Genomic DNA, 19,165 nt, shown 5'->3' with positions numbered 1-19,165 from the left:
AGAGAGTGCCCACCTCGGCTGCTCCCCTCCCTGCGTGCCTCCCACGTTTTGCCCTTTCAGGCTCAGCCTCCTGGAAGGGCTGGCTTGCCGTCCCCTCTGCTGACAACGTCAGCAGAGGGGAGACAGAACCAGGAAGCCAGGCCTCGCCAGGGCTCTGAGGCAGGGCGGGGCCGGAGGACGAAGGCCACTCCCTGCACCCCTGTGCGAGCTCACCTGTAACACCCCAGACAGGCAGGAAGGTCCTAGCGATGTGGGGAGGGACAATGCCGCTGGCCTTCCAGGACACTGTCTCCTTAGCTGGGGCTCCTGGCAAACACCAGCTGCGTGCCCTTCTAGGACCACGGACCTGGGACCCTGCGTCCTGGCACACCTCTCCTGCTCCCCCCACCCCAGGACAACAGCAGGAGCCTTGGGGTGCCTGGGGGTGCCCACCACCACCCGGCCTGACCTCTTCACCCAGCTTGGTGGGCACGGCCATCCTGGGGGTCAGTTCAGGAGAAAGAAAGACAGAACCGCGGGCAGAGCTTGGGGCCCGGCCTAAGGCGGGGGTCACTGCCCTGAGCGCCCTCACACCAACGCTGCCCTGGCACTCAAGGACAGCGTAGGCCACAGGCGTCCCGACCCCCCCCTCCCCGGCCATGGGATAACCCCACTCCTCAGGGGGTGCCCACACTGGGCTGGGCGACACAAAGAAAGAGACTTAAGGAGCTCCTAGATCGTGGAGGAGGTACCCCCGCCCCGGACCTGGCAAGCTCAGGGAGCAGGACTGCAGAGCCTCTGGCCCATGGTCCTACCTTTGAGACTCACTCAGACTAAAGCCTGGCCCTAGCGCTCCCTCCAGACCAGAGCGGCCCCAGTGGAAGAGGATGGGACTCGGCCCCGGGTCCTGGGGCACCTGAGGCTGGGGGCACCTGGCAGGGGCAGGTCTGACCTCCCCAGAGCTCCACGCCACCCCTCTGGGGTGCAGGCAGCTGGGCTTGCCCCGGGAATATCTCAGAGCAGCGTCGGGGCGCGCTGCCGCCCTGAGCACCTCAGCGAGGGATGGGCTCCCGGCCCCGCCCACCCGTCCACCAGCGCCCCCGCTTTAGGGGTGGGGTTTGCGCAGAGGGACCCGGGTGGCTGTGGGGACCGTCCGCGGGGAGCCGCGGTGGGGGCGGGGTCCTGAGCGGGGGCGGGGTGGGCGGGGCATCCGCGTCCCACCCCCGCCCCTGCCCAGTGCCCGCCCGCAAACGGTGACTCTAACCTGCCTCTCAGGTTCTTCCCAGCGCCCCGCCCCGGCTCCTCCGCGCGTCCCTCTCTCCTCAGGAGCCAGGCTCCGACAGACGGGCGGACGGACGCGCGTACTAAGGGGCCAGTGGGCGGCCAGGCGCGGGGCCGCGAGAGGAGCAGGTGAGTGCCCCGCCTGGAGCCCGCACCCGCTTTGGCCCTGGAGCCACAGGGGAGCCGAGCGCACGGAGGGCGGGCTGCCCGGGCCTCAGTTTCCCCAGGTGGCAGCGCGACGCGGGGCTCTGGCCTGGGTCTGCAGGCCGGGCCGGGGCGCATGGGGCATCGGGCGCGAGGGGCCGCGCCGGGCCCGCGGGCTTTCCCTGGGCTGGTGGCCGCAGCCGGGTTCCTGCGGCCTGGCCTGCCCCGTCCGGTCCTGGGGCGGCGCCGTGCGCTGGCGATGTTTGTAAGCCAGTGGCTTCTGAGTCAGCCGGCCGCCTCCCAGCCCTGGGGCTCGGTGGGGGGAGCCCCCTCCTCCAGTGAAGCGGTGTTGAGGAGCCTCAGCCCCTGCCCCTCCAAGGATCTGCACCAGTGTTGCCGGGGCGGACTGGGGGCTCCTTTGGCGTGCTAGCCGGCTTCCTGTGTGTCCGAGGCAGGCGGGAACGCAGGGCCAGGGACGCATCAGGCCGGGGTCAGGCTCTCGGTTAAGGTTGGGGTGTGGGAGTTTCAGGGAGGAGGCTGGGGGCCGAGCTGCCGGGGCCTGTGTGCCTCCAACCTGGGCTGGGCTGGGCTGGGCTGGCCTGGGGCAGCCCCCGTGCCTCAGGTGTCCCGGTGGCAGGGGAGGCGGGTAAGCAGGGCTCCCGGTGCTTCTGAAGTGCGCCACCGACCATCTGTGCCCCACCCAGATGTGGTCAGCCCCAGCTGCGCTGGGAGGCCAAGCCCAGCTGGCACCGCCTCTCCTCCCGCTTCTGCACCTCCCCCACGGCCTGTGGCGGGGCCTCTCGTGGCCCTGCCCAGTGCAGTCAGGGGTCCAGCGCCGCCCAGCTCTCTGCCTGCCTCTGTCTCCCAAGTGCAAGCTCGGCGCCCTGCTCCCCACCTACAGCTTCCCAGGCTTTTCCCTCCCCCAACCCGCAGGGCCCAGACCTGGGCACAGCCAGAGCCCCAGGGTCTCCCCCATCCCAGGGCCCCACCTGGCTCCCTGGGCCTTAAGCTGACTCCTCCCCAAGGTCGTTCAGCTGCGAGCTGGAATTTGAACTTGGAGCTGGTCCCTCTGCCCTCCCTGCCCTGCTGGGCCTCCTCCCCCTCCCCCTGCCTGACCAGGCACCATACCCGGCCTTCCTTTGCACCCGGAAAATGGCCACAGTGAAACCAAAGTGCAGCCTGGGCCCTGGGGCCCTCAGGGCTAGTGCCATCCCCACCCCAGTCAGCTGAAGAAGCCCCCTTACTCCCCGCTGGAGCTGGCCTGTAAGCGGCCCCTCCCCCAGCTGCTCCCCAACCCAGATGCCTGGACCCACCTCCCTGGCTGGCCCTGAGGCCCCCCCACCCCGCCCCCTAGGGGAGGCCGAATGTCTCGACCTAGGTGTCTGTGTGCTCACAGGCCTGGGTTTCGCCCAGGTGTGTGTGTGTATCTGGATGCACGTGCCCAGCACCCTCGGCTCAGCCCGCCAGGAATCCCATTAAGCAAACACTCGGGCTCACCCACTGAGGTCATGAGCATTCCGGACGTTCTCCACGGACAGATGGACAGAGGAATCTGGCCAAGCCCGGACCCTCGGTGGCATGTGGGAGGGGGTAGCCTGAAGCCCCCGGGTCCCTCACACCTCCTGGGAGCCTTCCCTGTAGGTAGTACCTGCTCAAGCTACCAGGTACTTGTACAAGCTACCAGGTACCAGGTACTACCTGCCCTGGATACCAGCACCCCTGGCTTGCGACCCAACCCTGCAGCCCCCTAAACACTGAAGCCACAGATGGATGGCATCACTGGTGACATCTGATGCGGCACAGTGTGGACCCAGAGGTCCCCACGGAGCACAGAATCCCACAGGACATGTCAGCCTGGCCCAGGGGTACCAGGCTCTGCTCACCCCTCAGATGGTGGGCTCCGTCTGGACTTCACCCTGGGCTCTGGGTCCCCAGGCCCCCTACCCTTCACCCTGGGCTCCAGCCTCATCTTTTGCTGCCTTTCTCCCTTGTCTGGCTCCCACCTGCCTCAGGGCCTTTAAACATGCTGTTCCCTCTGCTTGGAAGGTGCCTCTTCCCCCGACCCCCCTTCAGAGCCCCCAGGACATCTTCCTCGCAGCCCCACTCCAGACAGCCTCTGGGGGTGGGACCCCTCTGCTGGCACGTCCTGGGGGTCCCTGTAGAGGACCGAGGGTCCAGGGGGAGATGGGGCTGCAGTGAACACCAAGTGGGATGTGGAGCAGGGGTGGTCCTGGTGTGTCCAGAAGGCAGGGCTCTGCTCCCTGAGGACTGCCTGCCCAGGCACCCTGGGGAATCTGGCCAGGCCATCGGGGCCCCAGGCCCTGCATCCAGGGAGGGATGGGGAGGAGACCCAGGCCCTGTGCTGGGGTAGCAAGGCCCCGGCCAGGTCACGATAAGGTGTCAGTTTGGCTCCCCTGTGCACTTAGGTGTGGGCCAGGCACTAAGCCCTGGACCCAGGCCACTCTGAGGTCTGCCCTCTCACCGCCAGCCACCGTCGAGGACGCCATGAGCCAATCAGGGTCTGTGAGCTGTTGCCCGGGTGCTGCCAAGTGAGCCCCCACCCCCACCCACTAGGCCCCCACCACCCGCTACCCACCCGTAGTCCCCAGGGAGGGGTGTGGCATGGGCCCCACCCTCACCAGCCCCTCCCCTGCAGTGGCAGCCTGGGCCAGTCTGACGGTGTGGCCAAGATGAGTGCCAAGGACCTGTTTGGTGAGTGAGGTTTGAGGACAAGAGGCCTCGGGGACCAGCTCGGCTGGGAGGGTTTCGCCTACTCCCTTCCCCAGGGCTGTGCCAGGCCCCCACCCAGGGAGACGCGGGTCAGCCCTGGGCACCCAGAGAAGGCCCCCGGACCCTAATCAACCAGCAGGTGCTCAGGTCCCTCCCCCAAACTCTGGCCACTGAATAGCCCTCCCCACAGTGAGCCAGTAAGGGGAGAGGCCTTACTAATAATTCAGGGAGCATCAATATTGATTCTCTGTGCTCTTCTCCGCCACCCGATCCTCCAGGGGCGGGGGCTCCTGCTGGACTGAGTGCCAGGTGTCTGCTCTGGGAGGGCGGGCCCTGGCCGGCCCCCACCTCCCCCAGCTCTGACCCTCCCCCAGCCATGCAGTGCCGCCTCTGGAATGCAAGGAACCCCAGGGAGGGGCAAGAAGAGGCAGGGAGATGGTAGCTGGCAGCTCTTAGAGTTGGGGGAAGCCCTGGACCAGACCCCTCCCCAGGAAGGTGGGCAGGGGGCCTCCATGAAAGGAGGCCGAGCCTCCTGCGTCCGCTCCAGGACAGACCCCGGACACAGTTGTGCCATCACCACTCTGAGCTGGGGGTCCCTCCTGGGGACCGAGGGAGCTCCGTGTTCTGCCAGGAGGGGCCGTCCCTCCATTCCATGCCCTTGTGTCCTTCCTGGCGGCCACAAGGGGTCCACAGAGCAGCCCTCCTCGCCTGCCCTCTGCCCTCCCTGCGGCCCCGCCTGGGGTCCCGCCCTCAGGGGTGAGTGACTGTGTCTCCTTATTCAGCTCAGAGGAAGAAGTACTCCAACTCCAATGTCATCATGCACGAGACCTCCCAGTACCACGTCCAGGTGAGCCCCTCACCCCACAGGGCACTCCTGTCCTCTGTGCTCCAGGGTCCCCGGGCCTGTGGGGAAACTGAGGCCCGGGGAGAAGTGGTCCCACAGCAGGCGGCCTGTTCTGGGCTCACCCCCGGTGGGGAGCCTCCCTCCGGTCCTGGGGAGCTCCCGGTCTGAGGGGCACAGGAACCCTGGAGCTACATCGGGGAGAGGGATGCCAGGGGCAACACAGGAAGGCAAGGACAGCTCCGGGTGCCCCCGGAAGCCCCAGTGGGAGGGAAGCTGTCATCCTGGCCTCACAACAGGGAGCTAGATTAGGAGGGAGGAGGTGGAGCAGACGCCCTTTTCTGAGCTCCTGCAGGGACGTCCTCGATGGCTAATCCCACTAAGCCTGGACAGTCGAGATGGGTAACTGCACTCTAGACAAGCCGCCAGCTCCGGAGGCCTTTGCTTTTAGGTCACTTTTAATTCACACTTAGAACTCAGGAAATATGTTTTTAAAATGACCTTCCTGCTCCTGGCAGCCGGCCAAGTTCCTGGTTCCTGGTCATCGTCCAAACCTGCAGGACAGCAGGGCTGGGAATGGCTGAAGTGGGAGGAGGGAGGGGGACCCAGGATCAGGAAGGTGGGGGGCCTGGACCAGGAAGGTGGGGAGCCCTGGACCAGGAAGGTGAGGGGCCTGGACCAGGAAAGTGAGGAGCCCTGGACCAGGAAGTGGGGAGCCCTAGACGAGGAAGGTGGGGGGCCTGGACCAGGAAGGTAAGAACGTCCCTCCCCTTAGAGCCCTCCATGCCCACAGAAGCCAGGTGAGTCACTGCTTTCTGAGCCTCAGTTTTCTCATCTATACAGTGGGTGCAATGAGACATGGGAGTCTCTAGGGCTCTTGCATTGGGCTGTGTTGGTGATCAGCCCTCCCTGCCAACCTGGGCAGGCAGGGGCCGTCTTGTGTGGTCAGCTCATGACTGCTGCAGGCTCAGCGTCCAAGGGCAGCTCTGCCACCTCTCTGTGGGAGGGACTTTGCCCTCCTTGGTGAGGAGCCACCTGTGCCAGCGGGGCCTCCCAGCCCTTCTCCTAGACTTTGGTCCAAGCTAGCCTGTGGAAGGACCCAGGCTGGGGCCACGTCTCCTGCCTGCCCAGCAGCCAGCAAGGCTGGGGATGTCGGCAGGTTTGCTGACCCCTCCCAGATGAGGAAGCTGAGGCCAAGAGGGAGGGTGAGAGGTGGTGGCAATGGGAGGGGGGTCACCAAAGCCTTGTGGGTTTATTTATTTATTTGGCTGTGTTGGGTCTTCATTGAGGTACGCGGGCTTCTCATTGCGGTGGCTTCTCTTGTTGCGGAGCACGGGCTCTAGGCGTGTGGGCTTCAATAGTTGTGGCGCACTAGCTCAGTAGTTGTGGCGCATGGGCTTAGTTGCTCCGTGGCATGTGCGATCTTCCCAGACCAGGGCTCGAACTCGTGTCCCCTGCATTGGCAAGTGGATTCTTAACCACTGCGCCGCCAGGGATGTCCCAGCATTTGTTTTATACAGTTGAATTTATGTATAGTGATTGAGTATTCTGAGACCTTGCTGAATTCATTTACTTGTTTCAGGAATTGCTTATAGATTCATTGGATTTTTTTATGTACGCAATCATTTTGTCTGAAAATACAGTACTTAATTTCTTAATTTTAGCCACTTTGTTTTTCTTGCTTTATTGCCCTGGCTAGAACTACCAGGACAGTGCTCAATAAAAGCAAGGATAGTGAACATCCTTGCCTGTGTCCAATCTTAGAAGAAAGTATTCAGAATTCCCCATTTTATAAGCTGTATGTTTTTGTAGATACCCTTTACTAGAATGGGGAAGTTCCTTTCCATTCTTTATTTGCTGAGAGCTTTTATCATGAAAGTTGTCGAATTTTATCAAATGCTTTCTCAACTGAAATGTATTTACTATTGTTAATGTAATGAATCATGCTGATTTTTTAAAATGTTGAACCAACCTTGCATTTCTAGGATAAACTTCATTTACTAATGGTTTATTATCCTTTGTATGTATTGACAAGACTAATTTACTACTATTTTGTTAAGGATTTTTTTGCATTAATATTTATTAGAACATTGGTCTATAATTTTCTTTTCCTGCAATGCCCTTGGCAGGTTTGGGTATCAGAGTTATGTTGGCCTTATAAAATGAGTGGAGAAATGTTCCTACTCCTCTAGTCTTCAGAAAGAGTTTATGGAAGATTGTTGTGATTTCCCTCTTAAGTATTTGTTAGGATTCACCTGTGAGGCCCTGAATATAGGGTTTCCTTTGTGGGAAGTTTTCTTTTATTATGAATTCACTTTTATGCCTGTATGATCTGTAGTGATGTCCCCTCGTTCCTTCTGGTTATTGATCATTTGTGTTTTCTCTATTTTTTTCTTGATCAGTCTTGCTAAGGGTTTATCAATTTCATTGGTCTTTTCAGAACCAACCTTGGGCTTTGTTGATTTTTCTCTGTTGTTTGTGTATTTTACTAGTTCATTGGTTTCTGCTCTTATTTTCCTTCTTTCCACTTACTCTGGGTTTCATTTGATTGTCATTTTCTAGTTTCTTAAGAGGAATGCCCAGACCATTGATATTAAGTCTTTCTTCTTTTCTGACATTCATTTAAAGCTATAAAGCTCCTCAAAGGACTGCTTTAGCTATCTTCCACAAGTTTTTTTTTGTTTTTTGTTTTTTAATTATTTATTTATTTATTTATTTATTTATTTTATGGCTGTGTTGGGTCTTTGTTTCTGCGCGAGGGCTTTCTCTAGTTGTGGCAAGTGGAGGCCACTCTTCGTCGCAGTGCGTGGGCTTCTCACTATCGCGGCCTCTCTTGTTGCGGAGCACGGGATCCAGATGCGCAGGCTCAGTAGTTGTGGCTCAGGGGCCTAGTTGCTCCGCAGCATGTGGAATCTTCCCAGACCAGGGCTCGAACCCGTGTCTCCTGCATTGGCAGGCAGATTCTCAACCACTGCGCCACCAGGGAAGCCCCTTCCACAAGTTTTGATGTGCTTGCTTTTATTATTGTTCAGCTCAGAATATTTTCTTTTTTAAAATTTTATTTTATTGGAGTATAGTTGATTTATAATGTTGTGTTAGTTTCAGATGTACAGCAAAGTGATTCAATTATACATATACATGTATTCCTTCTTTTTCAGAGTCTTTTCCATTATAGGTTATTACAAGATATTGAACGTAATTCCCTATGCTACACAGTGGGTCCTTGTTGGTTATCTATTTTATATATAGTAGTGTGTGTACGTTAATCCCAAGATCCTAATTTATCCCTTCCCCACTTTCCCCTTTGGTAACCGTTAAGTTTTTTTTCGAAATCTGTGAGTCTGTTTCTGTTTTGTAAGTAAGTTCATTTGTATCATTTTTTAAAATTAGATTCCACATATGAGTGATATCATATGATATTTGTCTTTCTCTGTCTGACTTACTTCACTTAGTATGATCATCTCTAGGTCCACCCATGTTGCTGCAACTCAGAATATTTTCTAAATTTCCTTGTGACTTCTTTGACCCATGGGTTGTTTAGATTTTTCTTCTTTTTAAGCATTTAACCATGTAAGCATTTATAGGTACAAATTTCCCCTTAGTGCTGCTTTTGCTGCATCCCATAAGTTTTGATATGTTGTGTTTCTATTTTCATTTGTCTCTAGGTATTTTCTTATTTCCCTTGTGATTTCCTCTTTCACTCATTTGTTGTTTAAAAGTGTGCTGTTTAATTTCTACAAATATGGACCCATGATTTATTTAGAAGTGTGTTGCTTAATTTCCAATTAATAGGGTTTTGTAGTTATCATTCTGTTATTGATTTCTAATTTAATCCCATTCTGGTCAGAGAATACACTCTGTATGTTTTCAGTCATTTGGAATGCATGGACGGCATGGCTGGGATGGTTTGGCTGTGCAGTATTTTGCTGACAATGCGCCTCATGCAGACAGACCAGCTGCCTGATAGTCACTGCATGTTTCTGCCCACTCTTTCTTTTCTTTTTAAAAATATTTATTTATTTATATTTATTTATTTATTTATTTATTTATTTATGGCTGCGTTGGATCTTAGTTGCTGCATACGGGCTTCTCTCTTGATGTGGCGTGCAGACTCTAGAGCACGTGGGCTTAGTTGCCTGCGGCATGTGGGATCTTAGTTCCCTGACCAGGGATCGAACCTGTGTCCCCTGAATAGGAAGGCGGATTCTTAACCACTGGACCACCGGGGAATTCCCCTGCCCAGTGTCTTTCTAACCTGCCCTTGGACATGTAGGTTGGCCTCCAAGAGTTGTGCAGGGAGCAGCCTTGTACCCGTGCCACATTCTACACGTGTGCAGGTTGCCTTGGGATTGTAAGAGGGAAGCATGTGGGCTGGTCCAGTGTCATCAACTCCTCCCCAGAGCAGCCAGGCGAGTGCGGAGCAAGGGCTCCTCCTTCTCCACGTCTTTAACCAGCCAGTGTAACCCACAAGGGCTTGTTAGTACCGGACAACAGAATAGGTGAAAACCCATTCCTAAAGTCATAGTCTCCAGGTTCAATTTGCAATTCTTGTATTGAATGAGTCTGCAGATATATGTGTGTGTGTGTGTATATATATATATACATATATACACTTTTTGGCCACACCGTGCAGCCTGTGGGATCTTAGTTGTGGGATTTTAGTTCCCCAACCAGGGATTGAACCCAGGCCCTCGGCAATGAAAGCGCAGAGTCCTAACCTCTGGACCACCAGGGAATTCCCCTGCATATAATTTTCTATATTAAAAGGTTACTTATATTTATTTTCCTATAGACTCTCTGTTCATACCTTTTGTCAATTTTTCTATTGAGCTGTTAATCTTTTACTTGTTTATATATTCTTTCATTCTTTATTCATTTATCGTTGGTATCCTTAATTATTAAACAAAATAGAGCTTTTAACAAAGTAAGAACTATCATTGTAATGCATGTTGGCCTTTTCCTGTATCAAGAAAATTAGCCTACATCACCTCCATTATATCTATTATTATATCTGTGTGGTTTTTTAAATATTTTGTATGTGGTATTTTTTTCTCAGGCAGAAACTTTTTTTTATTAAGTCAGATTTATTGGTCTTGTCTTTTTATTCCCTTTTTTTTTTTTTCGTGGCCCCACCATGTGGCGTGCGGAATCCTAGTTCCCTAACCAGGGATCGAACCCACGCCCCCTGCAGTTTAAGCTCGGTGTTTTAACCACTGGACCACCAGGGAAGTCCCGGTCTTGTCTTCTGAGCATCTGGATTTTCCTCCTTGCTTAGCAAAGTCCCCCAGTGAAGCAGGCCTTCCTGAGATTATCAGAAATTACCTAGTATTTCCTTCTAGCACTTTCACGCTTCCATGTTCTGTGGTTAAGCCTTAACTGCTTGGAGTTTCTGTGAGTGTTCACCCAGCTGTCCCAGCATTGTTTACTGAATTCAGCAAAGGTCAGCGAGGACACGTGGGGGATCCTGGAAGGAGGAGGGGCCTGAGCCAGGCTTGGAGAGAGAGCAGCGGGGCGGGCCAAGAGTCCCCACGGGCTGCTCATTCATTCCCGTCACAGTCACTGGGCGCCTGCTGGGGGCCCAGCACTGTCACAGGCACCGGGGAGACAGCAGCCAGAAAGCAAACAAAGACGCATGTCATGTCCAGCATAAAGTCGGACGATGATAAACACAGGGCGGGTCAGGGACGTGCTCACAGTGAGGCTGTGGCCAGGCAGGCGGGGAGGTAGTGCCCGAGCACAGTCCGGAAGGAAGAGCGAGCTGGGGGAGACCGGACTCGGGCAGAGGTGGCACATGCCAAGGCCCTGTCGTGAGCCTGCACCAGGGCTGCTGGGGGGGCAGGGAGCCTGGTCCCGGAGCCCAGTGGCAGATGTGGGTGGGCTGGGGGCTGTGTGTGTAGGGCTGCCAAGGGGTTTGCCAGGGCATGTCCATTGCCCCCACAGACATCCCCCGAGGAGAGCAGAGGACCCCCCCCCAAGGTGGGGCTTTGTCTCTTCAGACCCCCAGGGCAGGGGTGTTCCCCTCAGACCCCCAGGATTAGTTGTGACCCCCTCAGCCCCCCAGGGTTGGCCGTGGCCCCCTCAGACCCCCAAGGTTGGCTGTGGCCCCTCAGACCCCCAGGGTTGGCTGTGGCCCCCTCGGACCCCCCAGGGTTGGCTGTGGCCCCCTCAGACCCCCAGGGTTGACTGTGACCCCCTCGGACCCCCCCCCAGGGTTGGCTGTGGCCCCCTCAGACCTCCAGGGTTGTCTGTGGCCCCCTTGTACTCCCGAGGGTTGGCCGTGGCCCCCTCAGGCCCCCAGGGTCGGCCGTGGCCCCCTCGGACCCCCAAGGTTGGCCATGGCCCCTCAGACCCCCGGGGCTGGCTGTGACCCCCTCAGACCCCCAAGGTTGGCCCTAGCCCCTCAGAGCCCCAGGGCGCAGCCCCTTGGCCCTGGTTCTTAGCACCAGGAGGGCTCCACCCAGAATGACCCCCTGCCTGCCCACCCAGCACTTGGCCACGTTCATCATGGACAAGAGTGAGGCCATTGTGTCCGTGGAAGATGCCATCCGGAAGCTGGTGCAGCTGAGCTCCAAGGAGAAGATCTGGACACAGGAGATGCTGCTGCAGGTCAACGACCAGTCGCTGCGGCTGCTGGACGTGGAATCCCAGGTATGGTGGCAGCAGGAGGGAGGGCGTTCGCCCATCCTGCAAGGCAGGCACAGGCAGTGACCCAGACACGCTGGGCCTCTGTGGGGGAGGGAGCAGGACGAGGGCCGAGAGTACAGGGGAGCCACGCCACGCAGGGGCATGTCCCCCTCGCCAGAGCTGCTCCACCGGCTGTACCGAGGCGGGGCCCGTCGTGTGCACGCTGCCCCGTGGGGTCCATGTCCATGCCCGTGTCCAGGCCACGTTCCTTTTCCGTGCCATATCCGTGGCGTGAACGCCACAGGCCACGCTCACGGTCAGCCCGTGTCCCCGGCATCCGCTCCTCGGGTCTTCCCCGTGCCCATGGCCGTGAGCCCTCATCCGTGTCTGGGACTCTCGCCATGCGCCGTGGCAAGCCCGGTCCCAGCCGCCTGTCCCCCAGGAGGAGCTGGAGAACTTCCCGCTGCCGACCGTGCGGCACAGCCAGACCGTGCTGAACCAGCTACGCTACCCGTCGGTGCTGCTGCTCGTGTGCCAGGACTCAGACCAGAGCAGGCCCGACGTCCACTTCTTCCACTGCGACGAGGTGGAGGTGAGGGGCGGGCAGTGGGGGGCGGGGTAGGGGCGGGGCAGGGAGCGCAGATCCCCGAAGAGCCAGCCTGACGCCCCGTCCCCCCAGGCGGAGCTGGTGCATGAGGACATCGAGAGCGCGCTGGCCGACTGCCGCCTGGGGAAGAAGATGCGGCCACAGACCCTCAAGTAGGGGGGTAGGAGGGGCGGGGGGAGGGGCCGGGCCTGGGCTGGGGCTGCGGCCAGGCTCAGCCGCCCTTCGTCCCACTTCAGGGGCCACCAGGAGAAGATCCGGCAGCGGCAGTCCGTCCTGCCCCCGTCCCAGGGCCCGGCCCCCATCCCCTTCCAGCGCTACGGCAGGGACTCGCCTTCCACCAAGAACCGAGTGGGCCTGCCCACGCCGCTCGGAGACCCAGGTGGGCCGAGGAGGATGGGCTGGGGGCGGCAGCAGGGTTGCGGGGCAGGGAGGGGCTCAGTCAGCAGCAGCTCTGCGCCCGTCCAGGCTTTCGCCGTTGGGAGTCGCAGGACGAGGAGCCGAGGGCCGTGCTGGCTCAGAAGATCGAGAAGGAGACGGTGGGTCTCGAAGGAGACAGTGGGTCTCGAAGGAGACGGTGGGTCTCGGGCCGGCAGGACCTCCCACCCACTCCGGGCGCCGGGGGCCAACCCCCGGCCAGCACCCACCCCCTCCCCCAGGCCAGGGGCCAAGAGGCAGCAGGTGGGGGTGTCCCTGCAGCGGGTGGGGCACCGGAGGCTGACCCCTGCCCCTGCTCTGACCCCAGCAAATCCTCAACTGCGCCCTGGACGACATCGAGTGGTTCGTGGCTCGGCTGCAGAAGGCCGCTGAGGCTTTCAAGCAGCTGAACCAGCGCAAGAAGGGAAAGAAGAAGGGGAAGAAGGGGCCGGCAGGTGCGGGGACGGGGGTGGGGGGCACCGGGCAGGGGAGGGGCATCGGGGCGGACACAGGAGTGGAGGTGGGGAGCGCAGTGGCCACTGAGCGGAGCCAGGTCCGGTCTCAGCGGGTGGGCGACATCAGACTGAGGCCAGACCCACCAGGGCAGCAACGGGCCGGCCAGGCTTACCCGCCAACCCCCTGTCCAGAGGGCGTCCTCACACTGCGAGCACGGCCCCCCTCCGAGGCCGAGTTTGTTGACTGTTTCCGGAAGACCAAGCTGGCCATCAACCTGCTCGTGAGTACAGCGGCCCACCCCATCCCTCCGAGCTGATATTGGGGGGGGGTGCCTTGTCCCTGGTGCCACCCCACAGGTCGGCCTGCTCCCTGCCCACAGGCCAAGCTGCAGAAGCACATCCAGAACCCTAGCGCAGCCGAGCTGGTGCACTTCCTCTTCGGGCCTCTGGATCTGGTGCCTGGGGCTGGGGGGAGGCAGGGGCTGGGGTGGGGGAGCGGGGGCCTGGGGGGCTTGCCCCTGACTTGGTGGGAAGCAAGTGCCCACCTTGGGCAGTGGGCTGGGGCCGGCGTCTGCACTCTGAGTGGTGGGCGCAGTGGGCAGGCCAGTGGTGTTGCGGGCAGGCGCAGGGTGGGAGGGGGGGCCTCTGACGCCCCGCTGTGCCCCAGATCGTCAGCACCTGTGGTGGCCCAGACATTGCTCGCTCCGTCTCCAGCCCCCTGCTCTCCCGAGACACTGTGGGCTTCCTGCGCGGCCACCTGGTCCCCAAGGAGATGGCGCTGTGGGAGTCCCTGGGGGAGACCTGGACACGACCCCGGTAGGGCGGTGGCACGGGGCGCACACCAGGATGGGTCCCTTGGCGGGCGGGCTGGGGGTCCTGGGTGGGGCCAGCTCTGGTCGGTGGACACAGCTCACCCCAGGACCTCCCACCCCAGCTCCGAGTGGCCTCGGGAGCCGCAGGTGCCCCCCTACGTGCCCAAGTTCCAGAGCGGCTGGGAGCCACCCCTGGACGTGCTGCAGGAGGCCCCCTGGGAGGTGGAGGGGCTGGCATCAGCCCCCGGTGATGAGGTCAGAGCTCCCGCAGCCCCGCCTGCACTCCACCTCCGCCCACTGCCCTCACCGCCCTGCCCTCCTGGCCCAGCCCCTGCTTCACACCAAGCCCCGGTGTCCGCTTCCCCACAGCCAACTCCAGTGAGCCGCACGTCCTTCAGAAACTCCCCAAAGCATGGCCTTACATCTGAGCCCACACCCCAGGGAGACGTCAGCTCCCCACATGCTCACAGGTAAGCTCTGCTCAAAGTGACGGAGTGTGACGCCCACCCCTCAAATCCCGGAGGCTCCGCTGTGGGTACACTGCCACCAGGTGGCAGCAAATGCCTTTTTCAACGACGGTCAAAATAACGCTTTCCACACTAGAGCCGGGTTTCCTTTCAACTTTGTGGTGTACAATTGAGGGGAAAATGTCGAAAGCACCCATAAAGTGCTTAGATGACGTACCTAATACGTCATCTCTTTTTGTTTCTCCACGTTTATGCTTTAGAATCATGGTCAGAAATTTACTAAACCACTGAACTTAAATGGTCTCAACGATCCCAGTTGCCCTGTTGGGGCTGATTTAGGCCCAGCCTCAGAGCCGGAGGAGGAGACTGATGGTCTGGGTGGGAACGGCCTCTCTCCCTCTGGCCGCACACATTTCCACAGACCATGTCTTACAGCCCCAGGGCCTGGGGGAGTCCCCGTCCTTCCTCCCCTCCCCTCCTACTTTCTGTTCTCAGTCCTGGCCCAGGACCTGCCTGGGGAGCTCATTACCCACCAGACCCCAGGACTCAGTCTCAGGAGGGGAGGGGCTGGAACCCATGTTTTGAGTAAGTGCGCCCCTCCCTTTGCCCCACCAGCCTGATGCCCTGGTCCCTGGCCTAGGGCCACCTTCAAGAAACATTTTCATCCTTTTACCTCCGGCCCCTGACCGGTCCACCCTGGCCAATACTGACACAGCCCCCCACCGGGGCCCCAGGGGCTGCCCCAGCCCCAGAGCCCCCACTTCCCCAGGGCCCCGAGCCTTGCACCTGTATGAGGGGTGCCCTCGTGATCAGGGGCCAGACTGACCAGAAGGGATGGCCCAGCACGGGTGGCAGGCACAGGCCTGCTCCGTGCAAGGGCTGGGACACCCTGGGACCCTGCAGCTCACGGGCGGCCCTGCGTCGTCATGTCTGCAGTGCTGGAGGGACTACGGCTCTGAAAGCATCCGGCCCTCCCCCATGGTCAGCCACTTTCCAGGGATGGCCTGTCGTTTCTCGGGTACACGCCTGGCTCTAGATCCCCTGGGGGGCTGGGCCTGGAGACCCCTAGGCCTCCAGGGCTAGGGGCTAGGGCAGGGCAGGCCTTGCTGTGCCCACAGACCCTTGCATCCCATCCGCCTCCGCTGCCCCCCCACGCAGGGGGCCCCAGACGCAACGGGGCTGTCACAGTTTCCATCCCAGCTGACAGCCGCAGCCGCTGTGCCGCAGAACAGGACGCAGCCGTTCACCTGGGAAGCTGCTGCCCCCAGCGCTCCCCCAGGCCCAGGAAGAGACCCCAGCCCAGCCCTGAGCCTCAGCCCCTCCCATTCCACACAGGGGCTACGAACCCACACCGGCCATGGCCAAGTACGTCAAGGTCCTCTACGACTTCACAGCCCGCAACGCGAACGAGCTGTCAGTGCTCAAGGACGAGGTCCTGGAGGTGAGTGGGGGCCGGGGAGTGGCTGGCGGTCCAGAGGAGGGGTCCGCCTGACCCCAGGGCTCCACTCTGGGTCCGCAGCCTGGCACCCGCCCCAGCACAGCCTGGCTGAGGGGCCTCCCTGTCTTGGGGATCTCGGAGGGAGCCCAAGGGCCCCTGGGCTGGGCTGGGCTCAGGCTGAAGGGTGGGGTGGGCCCTCCCTGTGCCGAGTGGGGGACCCCCCAGTCCAGCAGGGGCTTGTCATTCATGCCCACCCCGGGAGCCCCCTCAAGGCACTTTCTGAGTTTTGTGCCCGTCCTGAATCCAGGCCACCCACTGGGGGACAGAAAGTGGAGCAGCTGGAGGGGGGGTGGTGATCTATATCCGCAACCAGGCTAGAGGCTTAGGGTGCTGCTGGGAGGGACGGGGGGGGGCGGTGGCCCCTATGGATGGGTGGGAGGCCAGGTGGGCCAGGGGCACCTGGAGGAGGTGTGTAGAATGGGGAGGGGGGAGCAGGCTCAAGGGGGACTCCGGAACTCTCTCTGGCCCATCAGTAAAGAGGGGCTCACGCCGGTGGTCCCAGCACCCAGCACTGGTGCCTATGGCGGGGGGGGGGGGGGGCGGGCGCTGTGGGTCAGGGGTGATGGTGGAGATGCGGCGCCCACAGGTGCTGGAAGACGACCACCAGTGGTGGAAGCTTCGAAATCGCAGCGGCCAGGCAGGCTACGTGCCCGGCAACATCCTGGCCGAGACCCGGCCGGAGGACGCCCTCCTGGAGCAGGTGAGGCGGAGGTCTGCTCCGTCCTGCTGTAGGGTCAGGCCGGGTGGCTGGGGGTTGGTGGGGGGGGGCGGCAGAGAAAGACCGGGCCCGGAGCCTGGACCCCTCGGCTATAGGGTCTGGTGCGGGGGCTCCCTGGCTCCGGGCCGAGTCTGGGAAGGTGGGGGGCTGGGCAGGTCCTGGGAGGTGGGGGAGGAGGGGCGGGGAGGGGTGCCGGGAGGGGTGATAAGCTGACCTAATGGCGCCCCCACCCCCCTCTCTTGTTCACCCTGCAGGGGGTGAAATACTGGGGTCCTGCCAGCCCAACCCACAAGCTGCCCCCAGGCTTTGCCGGGAACAAAGGCGGTGAGGGATGGGGCCGCCAGACCCTACGGGCGGGGGGCCCAGAGCCAGCGGGGGAGGCGGTGGGGAGGGGAGCCCCGGGTACGCGGGTACGCGCGGGCAGGCCTGAGCCGCCTGGCGCCCCGCAGAGCTGATGCAGCACATGGACGAGGTCAACGACGAGCTCATCAAGAAGATCAGCCACATCAAGGCACAGCCGACGCGAAACTTCCGCGTGGAGCGCAGCCAGCCCGTGCACCTGCCGCTCACCTACGAGTCCGGCCCCAGCGAGGTCCGCGCCTGGCTGGAAGCCAAGGCCTTCAGCGCCCGGTGAGCGAAGGGCGCACAGGGCGGGCAGGGGGCGGGCGCGGCGGCCGCCCCGCCCACGGCCGGGGCCCCGCCCTCACGCCCCCGCCCCGCCCCCTGCCCCCCGCCCCCAGGATCGTGGAGAACCTGGGCATCCTGACCGGGCCCCAGCTCTTCTCGCTCAACAAGGACGAGCTGCGGAAGGTGTGCGGGGAGGAGGGCGCCCGCGTGTACAGCCAGCTCACCGTGCAGAAGGCCGTCCTGGAGGTGAGCCGCCCCGCCCTCCGCTCCCCGCGCGCCCCGGGAAGGGGGGCTGGCGGGACACTGACCTGCGGGTCCCCCGACTCCTCCAGAAGCAGCAAGGTGGGTCGGAGCTGGAGGAGCTCATGAGCAAGTTCCATTCCAAGAACCAGAGGCGGGCGGAGGAAGACAGCTAGGCCCGCGGCAGGGCCCACGGCCCGCGGCAGGGCCCGCCCCCGCGGCTGGAGTATTATTTTTGTACGTGTACGTATTTCGGACCGTGGACTCGGACGGAGAGTCGTGCCGGCTGGGGACCGGCTCGCCCGCCTCGTGGCACGTGGGGCCTGTCCTCCGGCTCAGCGGTGCCCCGGCCCACACTCCCCACCTTCCCCGACGCCCACCGTAGCCAAACTTGCCACCAGGTGGTGCCAGCCCCTCGTCCGCCCGCCCGCTGAGGCCAGAGCTGTGCCGGTCCAAGACCCAGCCCTGCCCTTCCCCACAGCTCTCCCTGAGGCCTCAGAACCCACGCACACACCCTGGGAGGGGGCAGGGACCTTTCCTCTGGCCGCCTCCGTCCACACAGGGGTTCCTCCCGGCGCAGGTGACTCAGGCCCTGCCCCTGTCCCCACGGCCCCGTGCAGCCACTGCATCCCCATACCTCCAGGTGGCCGGCTGCTGACCACCAGGGCAGCAGACCTCAGCCACCCAGCTGCCCTTGGCTCTGAGCTGGTTGGGCTGGTGCCCTTTGCCCCCAGAGATTGCCCTCAGCGCCCACCCAGCACACGGCACCCCCATGGTGGGCTGGGGGACTCCGGGCCCCACTGGGGTGGGGCGCATGCCGTTCTCCCTTCACCACCTGGAGGATCAAGGATGGACTGAACACCACTCACCTGAGTTCTGGCCTTGGGCACCCCTCACCCCCACCCCAGCCCTGCCCGCTCCCCCACCGCAGAGCCAGAAGGGAACCTTCTCTGAGCAAGTCTCAGGCCAGCCTTGCCTGGCGTGCTGTGTGCTGGGGGGTGAGTCTTGGAGCCCTGGACTCTGCGGGTCGCACCCCAGCGAGGAAAGGTGACCGAGCTCAGAATCCATATCATTAAACCACTTAAGTCTCCCAGCAGCCCCGTGTCTGTCTCCTGGAGGTGGGGTGGGGTCACTGTGGGTCCTGGAGCCCCCCGGGATTGCACCTTTGGAAGAGCTCCTGAGCACAGACAGGCTGCGGCCAGGCCGGGCTGGGGGGGTTCCCGGTGAGGCTGCTCAGCCCTGACCCAAGTGGGGGGCCCAGGACACCCTCCCCTCCACACCCTTGTGAGAGGGCCCAGAGGACGCTCCTGGGAGCTGCAGCCTGAGAGGGGGGCCCTGCCCACTCTGTGCCTGGGGCTCTCCCAGGCCTGATGTCCGTCCGGAAGGCCCGAGTGGGAGCGGTGGGGAGCAGGGCTGCCAAACCTCCAGGGAGGGAGGAGGCATGAGTCACGGGAGAGAGACGGAAACTAGATTTAGAGAGCTGAGCCCAAGCTGAGGGAGATGCCCCAGAAGAGGGCGTGGGCCTGCAGGGCTGGGCAGATGGCCAGCTGGGACGGGGTCCGTGCAGGAGCGGAGGGGTCCCTGAGCGCACAGTGGGCAGCTCTCCGCACCACGCAGGCTCCCAGCCACCTGGCCACGAGCGAACTTGGGCCCCACCCTTGGAGGCCTCTGGTGCTCTCTGCTGGCGGCGCTGCCTGTTGTGGTGTGTGACGGCCGGGGTGCCCTAGC

At 61.3% G+C, this 19,165-nt stretch overlaps 1 protein-coding gene across 4 annotated transcripts; it reads left to right on the top strand.

Moving 5' to 3' along the window:
* The first annotated feature begins 1,134 nt into the window (after window positions 1–1,134).
* EPS8L2 (EPS8 signaling adaptor L2) lies at window positions 1,135–18,533 on the top strand. 4 transcript variants are annotated; one of them, XM_082478298.1, is made up of 21 exons: window positions 1,135–1,389; window positions 3,831–3,923; window positions 4,061–4,116; window positions 4,917–4,981; window positions 11,462–11,623; window positions 12,042–12,191; window positions 12,279–12,358; window positions 12,443–12,585; window positions 12,672–12,742; window positions 12,949–13,075; window positions 13,223–13,356; window positions 13,456–13,530; window positions 13,743–13,891; window positions 14,010–14,142; window positions 14,257–14,357; window positions 15,690–15,795; window positions 16,439–16,552; window positions 16,825–16,894; window positions 17,020–17,200; window positions 17,311–17,443; window positions 17,530–18,533. In XM_082478298.1, exons 2-21 carry the CDS (start codon window positions 3,910–3,912, stop codon window positions 17,611–17,613), a joined length of 2,148 nt encoding a protein of 715 aa, XP_082334424.1. In that variant the 5' UTR covers window positions 1,135–1,389; window positions 3,831–3,909; the 3' UTR covers window positions 17,614–18,533. The 4 variants fall into 4 exon arrangements, with proteins under 4 accessions (XP_082334424.1, XP_082334423.1, XP_082334425.1 ...); XM_082478297.1 differs by having other exon boundaries at window positions 1,136–1,389; window positions 3,831–3,953; XM_082478299.1 differs by having other exon boundaries at window positions 1,137–1,389; window positions 3,831–3,953; window positions 13,268–13,356.
* The last annotated feature ends 632 nt before the right edge of the window (window positions 18,534–19,165 follow it).

The sequence above is a fragment of the Balaenoptera physalus genome (assembly GCF_965194825.1).
Source record: "Balaenoptera physalus genome assembly, chromosome: 10".
Classification (NCBI taxonomy): Eukaryota; Metazoa; Chordata; class Mammalia; order Artiodactyla; family Balaenopteridae; genus Balaenoptera; species Balaenoptera physalus.
Note: the sequence above shows the minus strand (reverse complement) of the source record. Positions and strands in the feature narration are given on the sequence as shown.